The sequence below is a fragment of the Triturus cristatus genome, chromosome 5_2 (genome assembly GCF_964204655.1).
Source record: "Triturus cristatus chromosome 5_2, aTriCri1.1, whole genome shotgun sequence".
NCBI lineage: Eukaryota > Metazoa > Chordata > Amphibia > Caudata > Salamandridae > Triturus > Triturus cristatus.
In genome coordinates, this window is record NC_140588.1 from 10,926,927 (window position 1) to 10,948,827 (window position 21,901).

Sequence of the window (21,901 nt, forward strand, 5' to 3'; positions counted from 1 at the left end):
TTGGGGGACAGGTGAATCAGATAATGGGGTTGGGGAAGGCATACATTTTATTGCTATGTCAGTTTTTAGGCTATGTGCAGCTTCAGCATGGCGTGACCCCCTGCCCCTGTCCTTTCAACAACAGAAGGGGCATTGTTTGCATATATAAAATCTAGAGACATCACTCTATGAATGAAAAGGCAAAAGGGAAGGGGCTAAAGAAAAAAGGATCTGGGAGCCGTTTGCAACTTGGGTATCCTTGTTTAAATAAGCCGCTAGGTTTTTTATAACTTTGGGTGTGAATTATTTTGTGTATGTCCTTTTTCCACTCCATCTCGATCTTTTGAATATGTGTATTTATTTATTTATAGATAATTAATGAAATTTGCCTTTCGTACTGTATTTATGCAACCTGCTGCTGCAATTTTACTTCCTCAATAAAAAAATATAAATAAAAAAAAATGGAAACAGAAATGGCAACTGTCAAGCTTACAAGCAATGCTTTGCTACACCATGTTAATCTAAATCAAATAAAGGGAATCTCAGATAAAAGGGTTAGTCCTCCAAGTACTATCCTATCGTCTATACCATAAAATCTTGAAAGCTACTGGGCTTCCTTTTATAGGGTCAACTGGAGGCCTAAAGGAGCCATTGTCATCTGACCATTACCCTAACTCTCTACTCGTCCTTCCAATGGTTATAAATAGCCAGCGTGAATAGGCTCTTGGAGGCTCGTCAATGTCAGTTAAGTAGACGTCAGAGTCAAACTTGAGACTTTGGTAAGGTATGTCCATTCTGGACCTGAATACTTCTAATTGATCTTTCTCTCTCATTTGGGTTGCTTGGTACAGTTTGAGTACTGGCTTTCATCCATAATGTCAATCTGGTCAATGTGTTCTTGTTCAACTAACTCACTATCTTCCCTAATCATCTCTGGTCTCTACTTAGGTGTCAACAGTCTCTTTTGGTGGCTCTAGCTTTTGGCTAACTGTCTTCAGCTAGGACTTGACCTTTGGCGGCACTTGAGATCTCTGGCTCTTATGAGGCAGACTTGCTGTCGGAGGTGGAGCTTCCTTGCCCAGCCACCTCCTGTTTCTTGTGAGGTTTTCTGTGGCAGATAACTCTCAGCCTGCCACGAATTTCCACTGTCCTGGTGAATGCATATTCAGAATCCAGTGGTCAGTTTCACAGTGGTCACCGGGACAACTGCACTCATCAACCTCTTGCTCCAAGTGATGCTCATCGGAGGGTGACTGTGGACCCTCAGCCTGGTCTTCCTGTTCTTCCGATGCCTCAGACACCTCAAACCTAGGGTGACTCAAGGAATTAGCGGATGTTAGCTCTGCTTCTTCCTCTTCGTGCCTTGCTCTCATGGTATGGGAGACATGAATCCAGTTCAGCAGACCAGCGCACTTGACAGCAGTGTCAGTGACCAGGATCACCTGGTAGGGTCCTCACCAGCAGTCCTCCAAACATGATTTCCGGACGTGTTTCATGATGTAGATCCAGTCACCAGGGTTCAGATTGTGCCCTGGATAGCCTCTGACTGCTGGGGTAGTGGTGTTGACCTGATGAGAGATAGAACACACCACATCAGACAATCCCTTGCAGTACTCGAGGACCAGGTCATCTGTGATATTCACAAGAACACCCGCAGGAACAAAAGGAAGTTGCATACTTTTGCCCATCAGCACCTCATGAGGTGACAATCTAGTTCTCTTTCAAGGTGTACTTTGAATATTCAGTACCAAAGGAAGAGTGACAGGTTATTTGGGGATGTAGAGGCAAAGGCTTTTGTGACGATGCCTTATGCCTCAGGTCTGTATCTGCAGTGGAATCTCTGGTCAATCTCTATGGCTGTACACAGTAACTGTATTATCTCACTTTTAAAGTGAGTTCCTTGATCCGATTCAAGATGAACTGGCATCCCAAATTGCTTTATCAACTCCCACAGCAATAGTTTGGTGACTGTCACATCTCCTGGTGGTATATGCCTCGACCTTTCTTAAGAACAGACACACGATGATGAGGATATATGTCAATGTGTTACATCAGGGCATATCCGCAACGTGTATTTTGAGACAGCTAAAGGGATCATCTTACCTTCCAATGTGACTCATGGACACAGCAACTCACTTGCCCACATTTAGCTTCTGGCAGATGACAGTGCTGACTAAAATTCTCTGCCATTGATCTTAAATTTGGGTTGTACCAGTATGATCGGAAAGTGGACACCATCCCGTCTCTGCCCATGTGAGTCGGACCACGCATGTGCCACACCATGGCAGGCAGAAGGGAACCAGGGAGAACTGTTTTTCCCTTTCCGGATACCCAAATGTCACTGGCATCCTTCACATATTCCATCCTCTCCTATTTTGCTTTTAGAGATAGACACAATGGGCCAGATTCACAAAAGTAATCTGAGACAAAATCCTAACTTTACGACTTTCGGTATTCACAAAGAGCATTTAGGAGTAATCCTAACTTTACTACTCCTAAATTCCCTTTGTGAATACCGAAAGTCGTAAAGTTAGGATTTTGTCTCAGTTTAGGAGTAGTAAAGTTAGGAATCCTAATTTTACTACTCCTAAATGCCTTTTGTGATTACCAAAAGTCGTAAAGTTAGGATTTTGTCTCAGTTTAGGAGTAGTAAAGTTAGGAATCCTAACTTTACTACTCCTAAATGCCTTTTTTGAATACCGAAAGTCTTAAAGTTTGAATTACTTTTGAGAATGAGCCCTATCTGTTGTATCTGGGTATATCACTTATCAGGATTTTCTCTAGCTTTGGAAGCTAGTTTGTGAAATGAAACAGATCTGAACGCAACCAGAGGACGAGTCAAAAAGCTCCTATCTGCACTTCCTGCAAGGGATATTTCTTTGCTACATCTCCTACAGTTCCTTCTTCATTCTCCCTGAACCCTTCTCTTTACTGCTTCCATGGACTACAACTCTCTAAATTTCTCAGTAACACTCCATTCCCTAATGTTTTCGATCAATTCTGTCAAATGAGTCTTCAACTCCCTCAAATGTAGCTCCCCATGCACTAAGTAGCTAATTTCCACCAAGCTCTCTTAGTACGTTCTTACAAGGTTATTCCTCTATCTTGGTAAAACTGATAGTGCCCCACATCACACCAAGCAGGTAAGTTCAACAATTCAGTGTTCTAACTTGAGGTACCTCTCTTTAGCTCTGTACCATATGCTTGCAACAACTCCAACATTCGCCCCTTTCACAAATTCAAGAATATCATAAAAATTACAATAATGATTCTTCTCACAGGTGCAGCAATCAAACCACATAATAGCTGTTCTCAAAACCTGTTCACTGTATTTCACCACAATACACCTACTACAACTCTGAAGAAGCACTGTTCCACAACTACTTTTCCTGCAGTTTACACGCGATCTCTATTGATACTCACCTTGTCTTTTTTTCTCTAGCAACCTCGTCTTCTCCGGCACCAGGATCAGGTTAGGACAGGGTCAATTTGAATCTTGGGAGTAAAACGTCTGGACCATGAAGGTGCAGAATTTGGTTCTACAGCCAATGTGGGTCGGCTCCAATCAGAACCATCACCTCTACTACCAGATCTGTTAACGTTCAAAGCTGTCCTAAAGTTCAACTCATGGGGCACGACAACGACTAGGACCGGGAGTGGTATAGTACAGATATGGACTTTGGTGCTCCCTGACTGAAGCCGTCAATTTCTGTATAGATAAATGTCAGTAGCAGGTGATAGTCGTTCTTGTAAGAATGACAGACAAGCTTTGCAGTTTCAAAACTTCATAGAAAGAATTAATAGGCAGATTACAGGAAACTCAGTACAGTTCTAAGTAAAATCCGGCTTACATTTGCCTTCCTAAGGTGGGAGAAAAGTGTCTTTTCCTCATAGAAATCTATACGTCCTTTAATAAGACTTTAGACAAAGACATTCAAACTTTATACATGAGGGCACTGTTCTCAAGATATGCACCAAAAAGAAATAAGCAAGAAGAAGCATTTTACTACTGAATACATTTGTAGTTTCTCTCATGCTAGTACTACATTGGGTCTGCAGATGTTCTCTCAGTTTATTTAAGCAATTTGATTGTTTCAGAGTATAGCAATAGCCTGGGACAATTGGAATGTCCTTGTTTAGGTACAGAGGGAGGAAAGTCACTGTGAAGAATTCTCTGTTTATTAGTGTGAGTCTTCCAATTCTTTATTTAGAATTAAAAGAAGAACAACAGTTAACATGTTTTAGTTTGTGACTTTAGTGAAAGATCGTGGACAATTGTGAACACAACCTAGGTTAGGGTTATGATGTGTTTAATATTCAGGAAAACAACTCTTACAATACTTTGCCTGTTTGCCCTCACTCTAGAGGCATAGGCATAGAAGGGATGTCAAACCTGATTAACAACCAAGAAGTGGTCCAAATTAGTAAACCCCTCAAGAACACCCTTAGGCACACCCATGGACAACCCCAGGGACAATTTGCAACCTGGTGGGGAGAGATGTTTTTTCCACCTTTAACAAAAGCAGGCCAATCCTCTTATAGGGAATGGCAGAGTATCAGTGAGAATGTGCAATAAAAGTGACGAAAAGCTAGCATCCGATTTTTAATGGAGCACTAAGTCTTGCATGTGATAAGACTCTGATTAAGATGGTATATTATTCTGGTGGTTTGCCCTTTTTTACGCTCCCCCAATTTTGAATGATATAGTACCCTAGTATGTAGTGCCCTGGGTAGCTTAAGTATATTCTTTCTATAGTTGGATTCTTGTGCAAAAAATGCATAAGGATGACAGAACCTTAGGATATGTTAAGAGTTAAGTTCTGTCTTAGATTTGAACATTACTTGCAGCTCCATCCATTTCTGGTGGGGTGCGTAAATTTTTTAGAATACAAACTCAACACTGGTCAGTGACTGCAAATATCCTCTTTTTGTCTCTAGTCATTTGTTGGAAATGTTGGTGCACAAGTGCACGACAAGAGATCAAATATATGCAATCCAGCCCTATAGACTGTCTATGGACTGCACTAGCTGCCCTCTTACATTACATACACAGTTTAAAATAACAGCAGTAGCATTTATCCCATTTCATTACCTGGCTTTATGAAGCTGCTATACCTACTTCAAAATCTCCATAGTTCCACCATACATTTTATAAACAGATCACTGGCCCAGATGTATCAAAAAGGATGTGAATCAAAATTATTATTAAACAGCAAATGTGTATAGATGGCGGTCTATGGTGGATACAAGGTGAGTTATTTGGCACTGTAGAAAATAAGCAAACATACCGACTTGCAGAAAGTGTTTTCTGTTTCTAGCTTCTACTGTGGATTTGTTACCTATAACTGTTGTGGTAAGATACAAGCGTTTTACAACTTCTATAATGTACATTCCTTCTGGCTACATGCCTACACATGGCCTAAACTGATTTCAGCTCTCTCTTATCAAATCCATCTTGGAGGATGCGGGCTGTATTGTAAAGCAAATTGAAAGTCACTGGGACAAAAAAAGTATTACACTTTATTAATATGCATTTCCGTAATTAATATTTTTGTGCTTGTGTTTCTAGATCACATCCATCAACCACAAGTACTTCAGAAACCACCTGGAAGATAGCCTTTCTCTGGGAAGACCTCTGCTGATAGAAGATGTCGGGGAGGAACTTGATCCAGCCCTGGATAATGTGTTGGAGAAAAACTTTATTAAAACAGGTTCCACCTTCAAGGTAGAAATTCACTAAACACAAGAATCTAGTGTAATGTAGACAGCACAAACAAACACTGTCAGATGTTTATATCTCACGTTACTGTCTATCAAGGGTCTCTGTAGTTTAATATTAATTTCCATTTTAAATGAAGCTGGAGCGGGGTTAAAAAATATCCGCAATATTATTGAAGAAACATGTAAATCAACAAGGATCCCCAGGCAAATGATGTTTAAACATGGTATAAACATCTTTTATGACAGATGACCATACTTGGACCATTACGTTCCTATTTCCTCCCTGCTATCACACAAACCCTGCAAGATAAACAGCTTTATTGTAGTTTCTTCTCAGTTGTGCATCTTAGATTCGAAGCAAGTGTCATGTAGTTCCTATAAATCTATATAGGATCTGCGCGTTTCGACAACATAAACTGTGGGATTGGTGTCCAGACTGATTCCGGACATCACCACCGGGTATGTTCACCTGTATATCTAGCAAGCTCACAGTGCTATTGTAAACTCCTATTACTAAGGAGGGAATAGTTTCTGGGGACTATCGAACATGACAACCCTGTCCCATCAGGTATCGTGTAAACAGTACAGTACGTTTCGTTCAGTTACTCGTGCTCACTTTGTCTCAGAGAGATGCACAGGACATTTCAATAAGCATTTATTGAACCAGCATAATTCTAGTGTAAAATAGGCGTGCTGAAACAACGATAAGACAGAAACAGATATAAATGATTATAAGCACCAACAGAGTAAATGTATGGTAGATTTCTACCATAGTGCTAAAACAATTAACATAGGCAGGTATGTAATACATGGCAATAATAATGTGTACTCCTACAATTCAACCCTAACTAGATGTACCTAAATGTACCTAGCATGTTTGTAGGTGTTGAGCCAAGAATCCACCTAGGATGAAGACAACCCCATTACCTGGTGTGAGAGAATAAAGGACCTCAGCGTCTTGCGTCAGTGTGTCAGCATGTAAGTCTTTCTCCTTTGCCTACCCCAGCAAAGATTTGGTGTTTATATACCCAAAAGGTACCTTTAGTGGTTCTACCTTGCTCTGTCATGTCGGCCGAGGATGATGGAAGGGATGACCCTTATACATAGTTATTAAGCAGAAGATGGTAATCCTGCTGTGATTCTGAGAATCCTCAAGCGTAAGAAATGAGGCTAGTTTTCTGGGAAAACCACAGAACATTTATGCAGCACCTAACTAGGTAAAAGGTCCTTGTTGTAAGATGGACAGATCCTGTTCCATTATATCTATAGCAGAAGATACAATGTTGCCCAGTGAATAAATCCTGGATGTCAGTGTGGTCATACCATTGTCAACCTCAGCCAAAGCCTTTTCTAAGTTAACTCTGTCAATTTCACGCAGTCTTGCTGCAGCTTCTCGTTGAGAGATTTTCCAAGTTACGTTATAAACAGCGTATAGGAAGCGTTTCTGACATGGCTTTAGGGGACCTAGCAAAAAATCCCTAAGATCCATGTGTTCTTAGAGTAAGGACAAGTGTTTCACCTGTGACAATGTTGAGGTTCTTGGCCAATCGAGGCATAACTTCCCGACACTGTATGATGTCACCACCCTCGGATGTTCTCTTTGTACATATTGTAAGTCAGGCTCATGGATACTAAACACTTCGGTGGTACCCCTGAATCTTGACTGACATCTATTTGTGTCGATAGGCAAAACAAACCATCTCTTCCAAATTGAGATCTGTTGAATTGTATGAAACACGATGCATGATGTCATCTAGTGTACCCTCACCATTTTCTGTATAGTTTTGTCATCCCTCCAAGTGAGAAAGTGAGGGAATACAAGGTGTGTTCAAGTCCTTAATCTTGGCTAACCCAAGACAGGAAGTCTGTTGCACAGTGTCGTTCAGGAAAATAATCTGTTGTGGTTTGAGGCATGCTCTAAATAGTGCCTCAGTTCCCTGAACCTGCCATTCCTTAATACTCCAGACTGATTTTATGTCTATAGTGTCTTTCCATAAGTCGAAACCCTGTGCAGACAGTTGGGCAATAAAGGATGTAGAGTATATCTGTTTTGTGTTAGTAAGCATACTTTTCTGTGCTGATGTAGGTGCAAGCTTATAATAAATATTAAGAGTGTGGATCAGATGTAGTAAACCCATAAATATAAACAAACTTTTGTGCAAATGTTTGTGAATTACCTTTCGGTGGTGTTGGGCAATGTTCTCCTTGGTGGTATGTGAAAACATTACGTGGTGCACTTGTTTTATGAAGAAAATGATGACCATAGTGTTGGTAACAACACATGATGTCAAAATCAGATGAATCATCAACCATTTAATTTTTTGAAAATGTTGCAGGCAGTTCTAAATTAGACAGCATACTATTCACAGTTTCAAAATCCCAATCATCAGAGTATGTACTGGAGATGATGATATTTAAAGAAATTTTAAATACATGTGGTATTTTAAAAATTTCAGTGGGATCAAATACATCATATGAAACTCTGTCCCAAACTATTCTGTCAGGAACGGGAATTGTTGTAATGTTCACATAGGACAGATCTCTCTGTTCATGATGAGATAATGTATGAGGTTTCGTTACCAAGTACCTCCTTTCGGAGGGCTCCTGCTGAGTGTTCAGAACCCAGACCCTCATGTGTAGCTAGAATTAAACCTAATATGGTATCCATGTTTGGTATTACTCTATCCCCCACTCCTGGAATTTGAGCATACAGTATATTTTTTGCATCTAACTTGAAGGAGTACTTCAGTGGAAAGCCTTTTGGCAAGGCTGAGCTGTTTTTGCTTGAAGCAATGACAGCTACCATTATCTGTTTGTCTATTCGTGCTCTAGAACGAGTGATTGCAGCGACAGCAGCAGTTCGCACTGTTGCCTTGTTGACTTTATCAGCCAATGAATTCCCTTCAACGTGAACGCCATCACATTGATGATTCAACGTGTGTATCACGTGAGCTCTTAGCAAGTCTTTTTTCAGCTCTGCCACTTTTTCCCATAGCAATATGTGCTTTATTGTGCAACTTTTTGAGTCTTTAAACCCATTCGGACCCCAGTAGTTAAGAAATGTATTGTAAGACTGGACACAGTAAAACAAATCGCACACTATAAGTGTGGGGAATTCCCAATCCGTTGGTATTAGTGTCAGTAATAGGGCTTTTAATTCTGCAGCTGTGCCATGCAGTCTCCAAGAGACTGCGCCTTCGTACTGCTAGGATGGAACTTGCCTTCCTGCATACATCCTTTTACAATTGCACAAACTGTGCTGTATTGCTGTTTACTTCCTATGGCAGGCTGAGCAGAACCGTCAGTGTAAATAATGTATTCATACTGATCTAGAGGCATTATTTCACTCTGGAGAGGATATTCTTGTTCGTATTGCAGGAATGCTTGTGTTTTTAATGTAGAATCAAATGTGTAGTCTACATCTGTTGCAGTGAGAGGATTAGCCCATTGTATCCATCGTGGATGTAGTGCTTTGGCGTTAGGAACGCTTGCCTTTGTAACCGCCTCTAAGGCCGGTACTGGAGTTACGACAATTATTTGTTTCCCCTGAGCCAGTGCTCTTTCTCTCACTACTGCAGTCTGTACTGCTGTCAGAATTTTTTCTCTAGAAGCAAAAAGCATTTCAGCGTTTGTGTACAAGTGTGATTTGTATGCTGTGGGTACCTTTTTGCCTTCATTGAAGGTTAGGTAAGTGTACCCTGATTGACCCAGCAAGTACACGGATCAGCAGATTTGTGGTATTTACACGTGTGTGTTGGTGTTTGGAAGCTATCATGCCACCTTATAAGGAACGAAGAATATCCGTGTGTTCCTGTGTCCAATAGCTAATTGAAAAATCTGGTCTGATTAGATCATAGAAAGGCTTTACTATTTCTGCATAATCCAAAACTTATGTTCTGTCAAAATTTAGGAATCCCAACATGGATTGTAAATTTTTCTGAGTTTTTGGAGGTTGGAGCAGTGCGCATTTGTCTAAAAAGTTTGCTACACAGCTTTTTCCTTCACTTGATAACTTGTATCCCAAAAATAGGATGATTTTTTAAAGTTGAATTTGTAGCCCTCAGAGGTGAATCCCAAAATGATGTTGCTCACCCTGGTCAAATGATCCAATAAATCATCCTCCGTCAGATAAATATCATCTACATAGGACAATGCCTCCTCATTAGGCCTGGGCGGTCAACTCAGCTACGTTCGTGGAGTTTGCAGAGTTTTTTGCACTCCGCACTCAGCGGAGCTCACAAAGTGCAGAAAACTCCGCTTTGTGTAGTGCAGAGGAGTTTTTTCCCGTTGGTGATCGCGAAAGGTAAGTTTGCGAGCGCGAGCTGCAGCTCAGGTAGAATTTCTACCCGAGTGGCAGGAAGACCAGCACAAACAGCAGTTCGCACTGCACTCCGCCACTTGCGAAACTCCACTGAGTTTTTTTGTAACTTCATGGAGTTCCACGTAGCAAAACTGAGCGAACTACTCCCAGGCCTGCTCCTCATCAAAATTTTGAAGTAACTCTGTTACCCCAGCTGAGAACAACCCGGGGCTATTCTCATACCCTTGGGGCACTCGACAGAATTAACCCTGAGAGCTGAAGGCTGAAAATGCTGTCAAATATCTGTTTTCAGGCACTATATTTTGGCAGAAAAATCCATTTGAGATATCTACTGTTGTTTTGTATGTTTTCCCCAAAATGTTATTGATTAATGCAGCACTGTGTGCATTCTGTACAGCAAATGTATTTGTGTATGTATTCAAATGTCTGTAGTCTAAAACTAGATGGTATGAATTGTCAGGCTTCATTATGGGAAACAAAAGATTATTCATTGAAGAGGTGCAATTCTCTATAATACCTTGGTGTACAAGTTGATCTAAGATCTCCCTGACTTGTTTTTTCACTTCTTGTTATATTGGGTACTGTCTCTGTGGAGTTGGAGTTGTTTTTACTGGGATTACATGGTGAGGTGACTCAGTATCCCACCCTACATGGTTGCGATATAATGCAGGAGCAAGTGCTGCCGCCCACTCCTGTGTGTATGAATGTTTTAGTGATACTGGAACGAGGTCGGAAAAAGCCGGTAAAATAACTCTTTCTCCCTTTGGGCACTCCAAGACAATTTCAGGTGGCAAGTCTTTTTGAGTCAGAAGGATGTGATAGCCATAAATCAGGTCCTCTCAAAAGAGACCTTTAATTTTTCTGGGTTATTCCCCATCCATTTGGAGTGTTATTTCATATAACAGGTGTGGTGTCAAGAATTCCTGTCATACAAGGGAAACACGCCCTTATGTAAACAGGAGAGCTGTTACATAACTCAAGGGAAACAAGCCCTTATGTAAACAGGAGAGCTGTTACATAACTCAAGGGAAACACGCCCTTATGTAAACAGGAGAGCTGTTACATAACTCAAGGGAAACACGCCCTTATGTAAACAGGAGAGCTGTTACATAACTCAAGGAAAACACGCCCTATAAAGGGAGGAACCGGGAGGTACAAGGCTGTCGGATATTGTGTTTACACCGACGTACCTGCTTCGTGAAGAGCAGTGTTCCGGAGTGGTGCTCCAGTAAGGCAAGAACGGAGGTAGGTCGAGTCGTTACTCCCTGGGCCGTGTCTTGCCCCATCGTCACCTGTGAAGGACCCGGAAGCTCTACCGGTCAACCATTGAGCTTCGCTTTTTGACTCGGCTGAGTCCAAGCGCAGTGGCGCTTTTGCTGGTTGGAGTCGTAACTCCCAGCCCGACCAGAGACACAGGGACTGCCAGCTGTAACGCACACCAGGAGGTGTTTGCCGCGTTACAGACTCGAAAGTCCACAGGATCGATCGAGCGGCTGCTCTCGGTTCAGTCTTCTTGCTTGTGATTGGGGTATCGGTGACGCATCACCAGGAGGTGACTCCGCGTCCCGGTGCAGTCTGAGGAAGAGGTTGAGCGGCTGCTCCCTTCAGGTAGAGACCCCGGCTGGGTGTTTCCCTGACTCCTCGATTCTCCCCAACACTCTTCGTGCCCCTCACAGCCTACCGATTGGCATTGTCGGCCATTTCATTTCTGCCCTCTGTTGGCATACGCCGGGATCGGCGTATATGCAGAGGACGGTTAGGACCATCCATGATGTGGGCTGGTAACGTACTTAGCCTGGAGGATTCCAGTGACTATAACTTTTGTTTGTTCTTTGTATTTTATTTGCCTTCATTAAAAGAACTAACCCTTCACAAGTGGTTGCGTCCTCATTGTCGTGTCTGTTAAACGATCCTGAGACGTTCAGGGCGTTACAAAATATCCGACCTTAATAACACTAACTGTCTCCCGGTCGATAACAGACATGGCAACACTTGATGATGTGCTGGCTGCTTTAGCGGCCATGCAAGTTGAAGTGGCTGCCTCTAGGCAAGAAACAGCCGATGTAAAAGCCAGACTGGATGCTATCCAATTGGACTCGCTCACGCCCAGCACCTCCCTCACGAACCAGACCCCTGCGGTAGTAGTGGAAATGCCGGTAGCCATCCCCTTGGCAACACCAGAGAGGTACAGTGGGGATCCTAACACAGTGCAGGTATTCCTCACACAAGTGGCGCTACATTTATCGTGCAAACCAAAGGCGTTCCCCACGAGTCAGGCTCGTGTGGCTTTCCTTATATCCTATTTGGCTGGAAACGCGGCACAATGGGCCGTACCTCTGGTGAGCAGGGACGACCCCCTCTTATGTGATTGGGGTGCTTTTCGCGAGGAATTCTTGAAGGTATTCGACAGAAGGGCTGACTCGTACACGGCGGACCGTGAAATGCTTGAGTTGAGACAGGGATCCAACGACCTGGTGCAGTATCTCAACGCGTTTCGAAGGCTGGTTGCGGAAACCAAGTGGCCTGTTGCTAAACAGACGGCGCTCTTCCATCAAGGGCTGTGCGATGAGCTCAAGGACGCCGTGGCTCATATTGACCCTCAACCCAAGACATGTGAGGGCCTTATCAACCTGGTATTACGGCTGGAACATAGGCTAAGTGAAAGAAAGGGGGATCATGGGAGAAAAGGAAAATCCCTTCCATCCTATGTGACGGTGGGAAGTCCTGAAACTTCCACCGCATCCAAGGGAGAACCCATGGACATCAGCGCAATACGAGCGAGCCTCACAGCCACGGAGAAAGGGTCACGCCGTAAACAAGGATTGTGCCTATATTGTGGCAAAAAAGGCCACTACGTACGTGAATGCCCTGCCAAACCGAAGACGTCACGTTATCGGGCCAACCGGTCGGTAACAGCCGTGGTGGACATACCGGCGGAAAACTAGAGGACTCCAAGACCAGAGAAGGGGCATCTCGGAGTCACTCATCCATCCCTTCACTTTCCAACTCGGTCACTAAGGGACAACGACACCTGTTTATCACGGTGCACGTGGGAGTGCATGACCAGTGGATACCCGTTGTGGCCATGGTGGATTCAGGGGCCACTGGCATGTTTATGGACCACAACGAGGCATGCAGGCTAGGGCTAGTGCTTCTTCCCAAAGCAGTACCCGAAGACGTCTATGCGGTAGACGGAAGGCGATTGGTGACGGGGCCCATCGGACAGCACACGGGGGTCCTTCCGATGAGATATGGGAGGAACCATTTGGAACAAATCGATTTTAACATCATCCGAGCGCCCCAATATGGCGTCATATTGGGATTGCCGTGGCTACAGAAACACAACCCCTTTGTGGATTGGCCAACACATCGCATCGAAATGACGTCACCGTTTAGCATCCTGCATTGTGGAATAAGAACGGAATCCCTTGACGCAGATGAGAGCGGGAGTCAGACGGTGGCTACAGCGGCAGAAAAAGATGTGGCTCTCCCCCAGGCTTATCAAAGTTTTGAGGATGTATTTGATGAGGTGAAGGCGGAAGTGCTACCACCACATAGACAGTTTGACTGCCAGATCGACCTGGTGCCAGGGGCCAGCGTTCCCAGCGGCAGGCTGTATGCCCTGACGGAGCCTGAAAACGTGCATCTCCGGGGGTACCTGGATAAACTCCTCAAGCTAGGATTCATCCGCCCGTCCAAGTCTCCGGCCGCCTCGCCACTCTTCTTCATCCCGAAGGCTAATGGGGAGCTGAGAGCCTGTGTGGACTTTAGGGCATTGAATGCGATAACCATAAAAAATCGGTACCCCTTGCCTCTCATCAGTGTACTTCTGGAACAGGTCAAGAAAGCTCGTATCTACACCAAGTTGGATTTGAAAGGGGCATACCATCTGGTGCGCATGAGGGACAGAGACGAGTGGAAGACCGCCTTTAAGACCAGGTTCGGCCTTTTTGAGTACCTCGTCATGCCGTTCGGTCTGTGCAACGCCCCGGCAGCCTTTCAGTACTTTTTGAATGAGGTATTCAGAGAGGAGTTGGATATCTACGTGGTCGTATATATCGAGGACATCCTCATCTATTCGTCCAGTGTGGAGGAGCACGTACACCACGTCAAAGCTGTGCTCCAAAAGCTGAGGGAAAACATGCTGTTTTGTAAACTCAGCAAGTGTGACTTCCACGTCACATCCGTGGAATTCCTCGGAGTGATGCTGAGTCCAGAGGGACAGGAGATGGCAGAACGAAAGATCAAGGCGGTGAAAGAATGGCCGGTGCCCCAAAGCGTGAAGGACGTCCAAAGTTTCATTGGCATCGCCAACTTTTACAGGCGGTTTATAGATGGATTTTCAGGAGTGGTGGCCCCAATCACACAGCTACTGAGGAAATCCAAGGAGTTTGTCTGGTCCCCTGAAGCGAACAAAGCCTTTGAGGCCCTGAAAAGCGCCTTTGGTAAGGCGCCGGTGTTGGCTCACCCCGATCCGGATCTCCCCTACGTGGTGGAAGCGGACGCATCGGATGTGGCGCTGGGGGCTATCTTGTCCCAACGCAACCACGACACAGGGGTGCTTCATCCCGTTGCGTACATGTCCCGCAAACTCAACGACGCCGAACGCAACTACCATATTGCGGAGAAGGAGCTTCTCGCAATCAAGGACGCCTTCACCGAATGGAGGCATTGGTTGATGGGGGCAAGACATGTGGTATCGGTGTACACGGACCATCGGAACCTACAGTTCATGACGGCCACAAGACACCTTTCTCCCAGGCAGCTGCGGTGGATGATCTTCTTTGCGGGGTTCAACTTCCGCATCACATATCGGCCGGGGACGGAAAACCGGAAGGCGGACGCCCTGTCCCGTCAATCTGCAGTTAAGGAACCATTGCCTGCAACCGAGCGTTCCATCATTTCCCCGAGGATGGTATTGGGGGTTATACAACCGGATACTTTCCTGAGGGGAATAAAGAGAGGGATCAGGTCATTCGCATGGCGGAGGTGGCTCCTCAGTCACAGAGAATGGCAGCTGAAGGACGGGATACCCCTGAAGGGCAGGTGCCTATTGATACCCACGCCTAGGCTAAGGAAACAAGCATTCATCTGGTGCCATGACTCTCCATGCGCAGGTCATTTGGGCTTTGAAAAAACGGTGGCTAGCATGGGACGGCATTTCTGGTGGCCAACCATGAGAGTGGATGTCAGGAGGTGGGGACAGGAGTGTCCTACGTGTGCTACCATGAAGGCCGACCATGGCCGAACCCAAGGGCTCTTACATCCACTTCCGACCCCGGATAGACCATGGGATAGCATATCACTGGACTTCGTGGTGGGCCTACCGGTAGACCAGGGGATGACGGCAATACTGGTGGTGGTGGATTACTTGACGAAAATGGGGCACTTCATCCCCTGCAAGAGAGTCCCTACGGCCGGGGAATTGGCGTCACTACTCCTAAAGAATGTGGTACGACTGCATGGATTACCTGGGGTGATCGTGTCGGACCGGGGGTCGCAGTTTACTGCGCAATTCTGGAAGACTTGGTGCACTGCGCTGCATGTTAAGACCGCCCTGTCCACCAGCTACCACCCTCAAACGGACGGCCAAACCGAGCGCCTGAACCAAACGCTCAAACAGTATCTGCGATGTTTTGTGGACCAGGGCAGGGAAGAATGGGTCGACTTGCTATGGGTTGCAGAGATAGCCTATAACAACGCCACTCACAGCTCCACACAGTCATCTCCGTTCTATAGCAACTATGGCCAACATCCCAGGTTCTTGCCATTTCTACATCCGTTCAGAGAGGACAGGATTCCCGCCACAGCGGACAGGGTGGCACACATAAAAGACACGTTGATGCGCTCAAGGTCTGTCCTAATAGAGGCCAAGAGAAGATACAAGGCTGCGGCAGATAGGAAGAGAAGGCCCGGGCCACTGTACCGCACTGGAGACTACGTCTGGATATCCACAAGAAACATGAGGTTTCGAAAGAACAGTGTGTTCCATCCCAAGTACATGGGCCCCTATCGAATTACCAAGTGTATGGGTCCCGTGAACGTGAAGGTGTGCTTGCCCCAGTCATTGCGGATACACCCTGTCTTTCATGTATCATTGCTCAAACCAGCACCCTCCAAGCCGTCTGGGACACCTAGGCCGGTATGCGTGGAGTCGGAGGTGGAGTATGAAGTGTCGGGCATACGGGCGTCCAAATGGCGCAGGGGGAAGCTGTGGTACCTGGTTGCGTGGAAAGGCTATGGCCCGGAGGAGCATTCATGGGAACCGGCTGAAGGGGTTCATGCTCCGCGCTTGGTCTCCTTGTTCCATCGGCGTTTTCCTGCCAGCGCTGGACCCGTGGGGAGCCGCTGAGAGGGAGGATGTACTGTCAAGAATTCCTGTCATACAAGGGAAACACGCCCTTATGTAAACAGGAGAGCTGTTACATAACTCAAGGGAAACACGCCCTTATGTAAACAGGAGAGCTGTTACATAACTCAAGGGAAACACGCCCTTATGTAAACAGGGGAGCTGTTACATAACTCAAGGGAAACACGCCCTTATGTAAACAGGAGAGCTGTTACATAACTCAAGGAAAACACGCCCTATAAAGGGAGGAACCGGGAGGTACAAGGCTGTCGGATATTGTGTTTACACCGACGTACCTGCTTCGTGAAGAGCAGTGTTCCGGAGTGGTGCTCCAGTAAGGCAAGAACGGAGGTAGGTCGAGTCGTTACTCCCTGGGCCGTGTCTTGCCCCATCGTCACCTGTGAAGGACCCGGAAGCTCTACCGGTCAACCATTGAGCTTCGCTTTTTGACTCGGCTGAGTCCAAGCGCAGTGGCGCTTTTGCTGGTTGGAGTCGTAACTCCCAGCCCGACCAGAGACACAGGGACTGCCAGCTGTAACGCACACCAGGAGGTGTTTGCCGCGTTACAGACTCGGAAGTCCACAGGATCGATCGAGCGGCTGCTCTCGGTTCAGTCTTCTTGCTTGTGATTGGGGTATCGGTGACGCATCACCAGGAGGTGACTCCGCGTCCCGGTGCAGTCTGAGGAAGAGGTTGAGCGGCTGCTCCCTTCAGGTAGAGACCCCGGCTGGGTGTTTCCCTGACTCCTCGATTCTCCCCAACACTCTTCGTGCCCCTCACAGCCTACCGATTGGCATTGTCGGCCATTTCATTTCTGCCCTCTGTTGGCATACGCCGGGATCGGCGTATATGCAGAGGACGGTTAGGACCATCCGTGCTGTGGGCTGGTAACGTACTTAGCCTGGAGGATTCCAGTGACTATAACTTTTGTTTGTTCTTTGTATTTTATTTGCCTTCATTAAAAGAACTAACCCTTCACAAGTGGTTGCGTCCTCATTGTCGTGTCTGTTAAACGATCCTGAGACGTTCAGGGCGTTACATGTGGGCCCGACGTTGGAGGGAGGGGGGTGTCTCCTTCTGGGAGATCTCTATAGGGAAGGTCAATTTATGACACAAGAAGACGCACAAACCGAGTTTGAGCTGGGGACAGGGCAATTTCTCCAATACGCAAAAATCTCAACTGTAGCTCGGGAACTATGGCCAACCTTCCCCTCTGAGCCACCTAATACTAATATACCAGAGACAATGTTATATATGGCACAGGGACGACGCTTAATCTCTCACCTCTATCGCGCGTTAAGAGATAACATTTCACAGGAGCTGTTAGGACTGCAACACAAATGGGATACAATATTGCCCACGCCTCTGACAGAGGCGTTATGGAGGAGGGTACATAAAGGGGTCCATAAGGTTAATGCTAATGCAAGGTTTAAACTACTTCATTACAATGTCATTCATCAGGTGTGCCTAATCCCGTGCACCCTCCACATGATATACCCACACCGCACGGACACCTGCCCCAGATGTACTGCTGGGGGAGCGGACTATGTATACATGCTCTGACAGTGTCCCAGACTACAGCCTTACTGAGACGGTGTTTTGACATGTCTGGGGGAGACGGCGGGATGGACTATACCAACGGCAAATCAGACAGGTGTTCTTGGGCCTACTACCTAAACCCCAAAATAAGGCACTGAGTAGGAAATTTGTGAATCTGGAATTGGTGTTGGCTAAACGTCAAGTAGTTATACAATGGATGCAAACCCACTCACCGACGTACACTGACTGGTTAAGAGATATGAAAGAGTGGGCGATCGCGGAGTTAGTTAGGATGAAATTTGTAAGAAAAGACGGCAAAGCAGAAGACGATAAACTGGCGTGGAATTCCATGATAATAGACCTCCAGGGTGTGAGAAGTTGGCCTGGCATATGCTGTCTCCTAGTTATAGGGGACACCTTGCACCAGTCCAATTCGACTCTTATTGATGATAGGTTTAAGACAACCTTTAAAGAAAGCTAACCTAGTGGTAGCTGTGGAGAGCAGCCTTCAGGCTAAGTCTTGAAGGAGTGTTAAGCTTATTGTTTTACCATAGATAACCTCTTGAATGACCAAATGAAAGAGTAGCCCACACAGCTATATATATAAAATATATGTATTTATTCTAGACAGAATCCCACAGTCTCTTTATGAGGCTAGTGGCAAAGTTACAATTCAAACAAGCATTTATAAACACAATAAATAGCACTGGAATCACAGGGCCCCAGGGGGGGACCAAACCATATATTAAAAAAGTGGTATAAGAACCACGACAATTCTACAGACAATGCCTAGGGCATTTAGGATCGCTGGCCCCTTAAGAATCCACCCCAGGTTATGAGGAAGGGGACCCACGGGAGGCGCGTGCAGTGGAAATAGCTGCTATCGGGATCTCTATTAAAGCCTATGGAGAATGTTGCGGTTTGATTTACACAGATTAAAGACACTTCTAGCAGGAGTTCAAAGTTAAGGGCTTAGAGTTAAGCTTTTGAGGAGCCCACTACCACGAGAGTACCGAGGTACCACTGTTACCTGCCCCAGGGAAGCCGGGTGCATAGGTCGTTTTCGATGTCGGGTCGTGGGCTGATTTTCAATGGGAAAATGTACAAAACTGCTGCTAGCCAAAAGCGTTGTTGATGCCGTGAAGAATGAAGTTGTAGAAGTTGTAGAGAAGAACCTGAAAGCAGAGGGGACAGAGTCTGGGTCACGGCACAGTGACCAGGGAGCTCAAAGGAAAGAGCCCTTCAATGTCGGGTGCTTCAAGTGGAAAGAGGTGTAGCTTGGATCTGCAGCCACGGGCTCCGGGAGGCTTCAAGGAAGGCCAGCTTCTGGAGGGCGACTGTCCTACGTCGGATGAGGGTCGCTGCGGTGTTAGTCTCCGGAATGGATCCACTAAGCCTTGGCAACCGCAACCCACGCAAGATGAACAAATCAGCTACTGGTGCAGACCCACGAGGTCTGTGAGAGGTCTCCTTTGGAGAGACTGTAGAGCAGGCCTGGAGCAACCAGGGGAACTCTTAGATGTTGAGATTGTCCTCTGCTCGGGCCCACAAGTCGAGAGACAAGGGACCGCGGAAGGCAGCAAAATGGAGTGCGTAAAAGGGAGCCCACGGGCCACCGGAGTGGCTAGGGCGCTGATCTTTGGCAAAAATGCTGCTTGGTGGTTGGCTCAATAATGGGCCAAAGCACAACTTCCCCACTGGTTAGGGTCGTGTGCTATGCAAGAGGTGGCCGGTGTCCTGGGGTATTAGGAATCTCGGCACCCACGCGGTCCACGGTGCTCAGGTTCGCTGTGCAACCTCACTGGTCACTGGGATGCTTAGGAAACCCACATCAAGGGTGCTGGAAGTCGTCAAAGTCCGTAGGAGCAGCAAGGTTCCAACCGGGTCACTTGCAGTGTTTCAGGTGCCTGCCAAGCAGGGGGGTAACTCCTTTACCCCGAGGGAGATTTCTTCAGTCAGCTGGGCAGCAGCTCGTTGAAGGTCAAGTCTGTAAAGTCCCAGATTAATCTGAGGCTCTGGGGCCACATTATTCACCTTTATCCCCAAGATTAGGGGAGTGTCCAGAGTAGGGTCCACCAATGAGTGGTGAGGCGGGAAAGGGTGGCTACACCCTCTCCCCTTTGTGTGTTTCCCGCCTGGGCGAGGGGCAGGATGCCCCTGAACCGGTTCCAAGCGGTGTATGCAGAATGTAGGCGCTGTAGCAGCCTACGTTCAACTCTGAAAGGCATCCTAAGGTGCACCCACCCAGTTCCAATCCACATATCCTGTCTGGGGAGGTGCTAGCACCTCCCTGCCACAGGAGCCCTATTGTCCAGCTGGCGAGGCTGGGATTTTCCCCAGCAACAGCCAGCCAGAGTCGTGTGGGTGGCGGGTAGTAGCCATTTTGTACTACGTGTGCACTTTTAAATTGGTGTCGAAATTCTGCCGCTTTTCCCATATCGTCCCTCTAGCAGGGGGGAATCATGCCCTCATGCCCATGGTTGGACTGCGGGTATGATCCCTACATGTTTGACACCAAACACAATATGGTTCTGTGTAGCCATTCTCAAGTTATCGCGTTATCGCGATAGACTTATAATGCGGTTAAGAGTATATGGTATGGCTACACTACAAACACCCCAGCAATGGTTTTACGAAGGTTGCAGAGGGGCCCTACTCAGGTAGGGGTCCCCCCTCACACATACCTCAGCACCCTGCCTTATAGGATTACCAAGGCCTGCTAAAGGGGTGACCTATGAGAGTATATGTGTTGTAATGGGGTGGGATATAGGGTACCTATATCCCTGTAAGGGGTGCTAGCACCACCTTACCCAGACTACAGTAGTGGTCTGTTGGTGTCAGTTTGTATGGCTGTCCCAGGGTGGGACAATAAGTGCTGCATCCCTGGTAGGCCTACTGAGGGACCCATGCCCTGGGTACCTAGGGTACCATCTACAAGGGACTGCCAGGGTATCCTCAGCATCCAATTGGTTTGTACCTAGGGTACTTCACATTAGTTTTAGGGAGAAAGCAGATAGGCTGGGGTGGGTCCTGGATAGCAGGATCCCAGCCAGGCTAGTCAAAAACCACTCAAATACCAGGCAAAAAGTTGGGGGCAACCATTAGTCAGATTCCACCTTCCTACATACCCCCCCCCCCCCCCCACGAAAGGAGATAAGGCTAAACTTGTCCAGATAAGCCTTTATTTCCTGAGTGGCCATATAAGGAAGAATCTGCACTAGCATGGTTGCTCCCTGTCTCATGGTCCACTTGGGAAATCCTACCCCAAGGGGTTTTAGAGTTCCTCCAAAGTCTAGGGAAATTACCTGTATGGGTTTTTGGTACAGAATCAGGCTGATGAGGTGTCTGAGTCTGGAAGTGAGGCCCTATTTGAGGTGGTCTCAACCTCCTCAGGTCTCTGGTCACCATGGAAGCCTTTCTGCCCATGTCTGTGTCATATCTGGCCCTAAGGGTCAACCTCTGGCTGCCTACAGCAGGGGGTTGGGTCCCTTTGGTTGGAATAGTGGAGGGCACTGGAAGGGTTGGGGCAACTATGCCCCAGGTTTCCCTGTGCCCAGCAATGTCCATTTGAGGGGTACCTGTACCTAGGGGTAAGGGGGATCCCTCAGTTTGTAGAGGAATATTCACCTGGCTAGAACTACTCTGCTGGGTGTCCCTAATCTGCTGATGAGGGGGTTCCTCTGGACAGGGGCCCACTGAGGACCTCTGCAGCCCTGGGCTGACTGAGGCAGGGTAGAGAGGGGCCGGGTACCTGCTCCAGACTGGGTACCACCTTGGAAGGATCCCCTGCCATCAGAAAGGTGGCCAGGCCAGGCCTGTCCACTTCTGGGGCAGTTACTTCACAAGGGGCAGGATCAGTTCCCTGAGAAACTTGACCCTTATCTTTAGTCTGGTGGGGAAAGGGCTGTTCCTCACCCCCTATGCTCTCTGTTTGTGTGGAGTGATCCATAGTTTCAGGCTTCACTCCCTTTATTTTCTCCTGGGGTGGAGGT

At 46.7% G+C, this 21,901-nt stretch overlaps 1 protein-coding gene across 1 annotated transcript in view; it reads left to right on the forward strand.

Moving 5' to 3' along the window:
* The window catches only part of DNAH5 (dynein axonemal heavy chain 5), a 5,853,083-nt gene that overhangs the window by 4,757,920 nt on the left and 1,073,262 nt on the right, over positions 1–21,901 (forward strand). Inside the window, exon 64 of the mRNA XM_085606747.1 lies at positions 5,549–5,704. Within this exon, the coding sequence (XP_085462873.1) occupies positions 5,549–5,704 (156 nt within the window). The remainder of the gene's footprint in view (positions 1–5,548; positions 5,705–21,901) is intronic.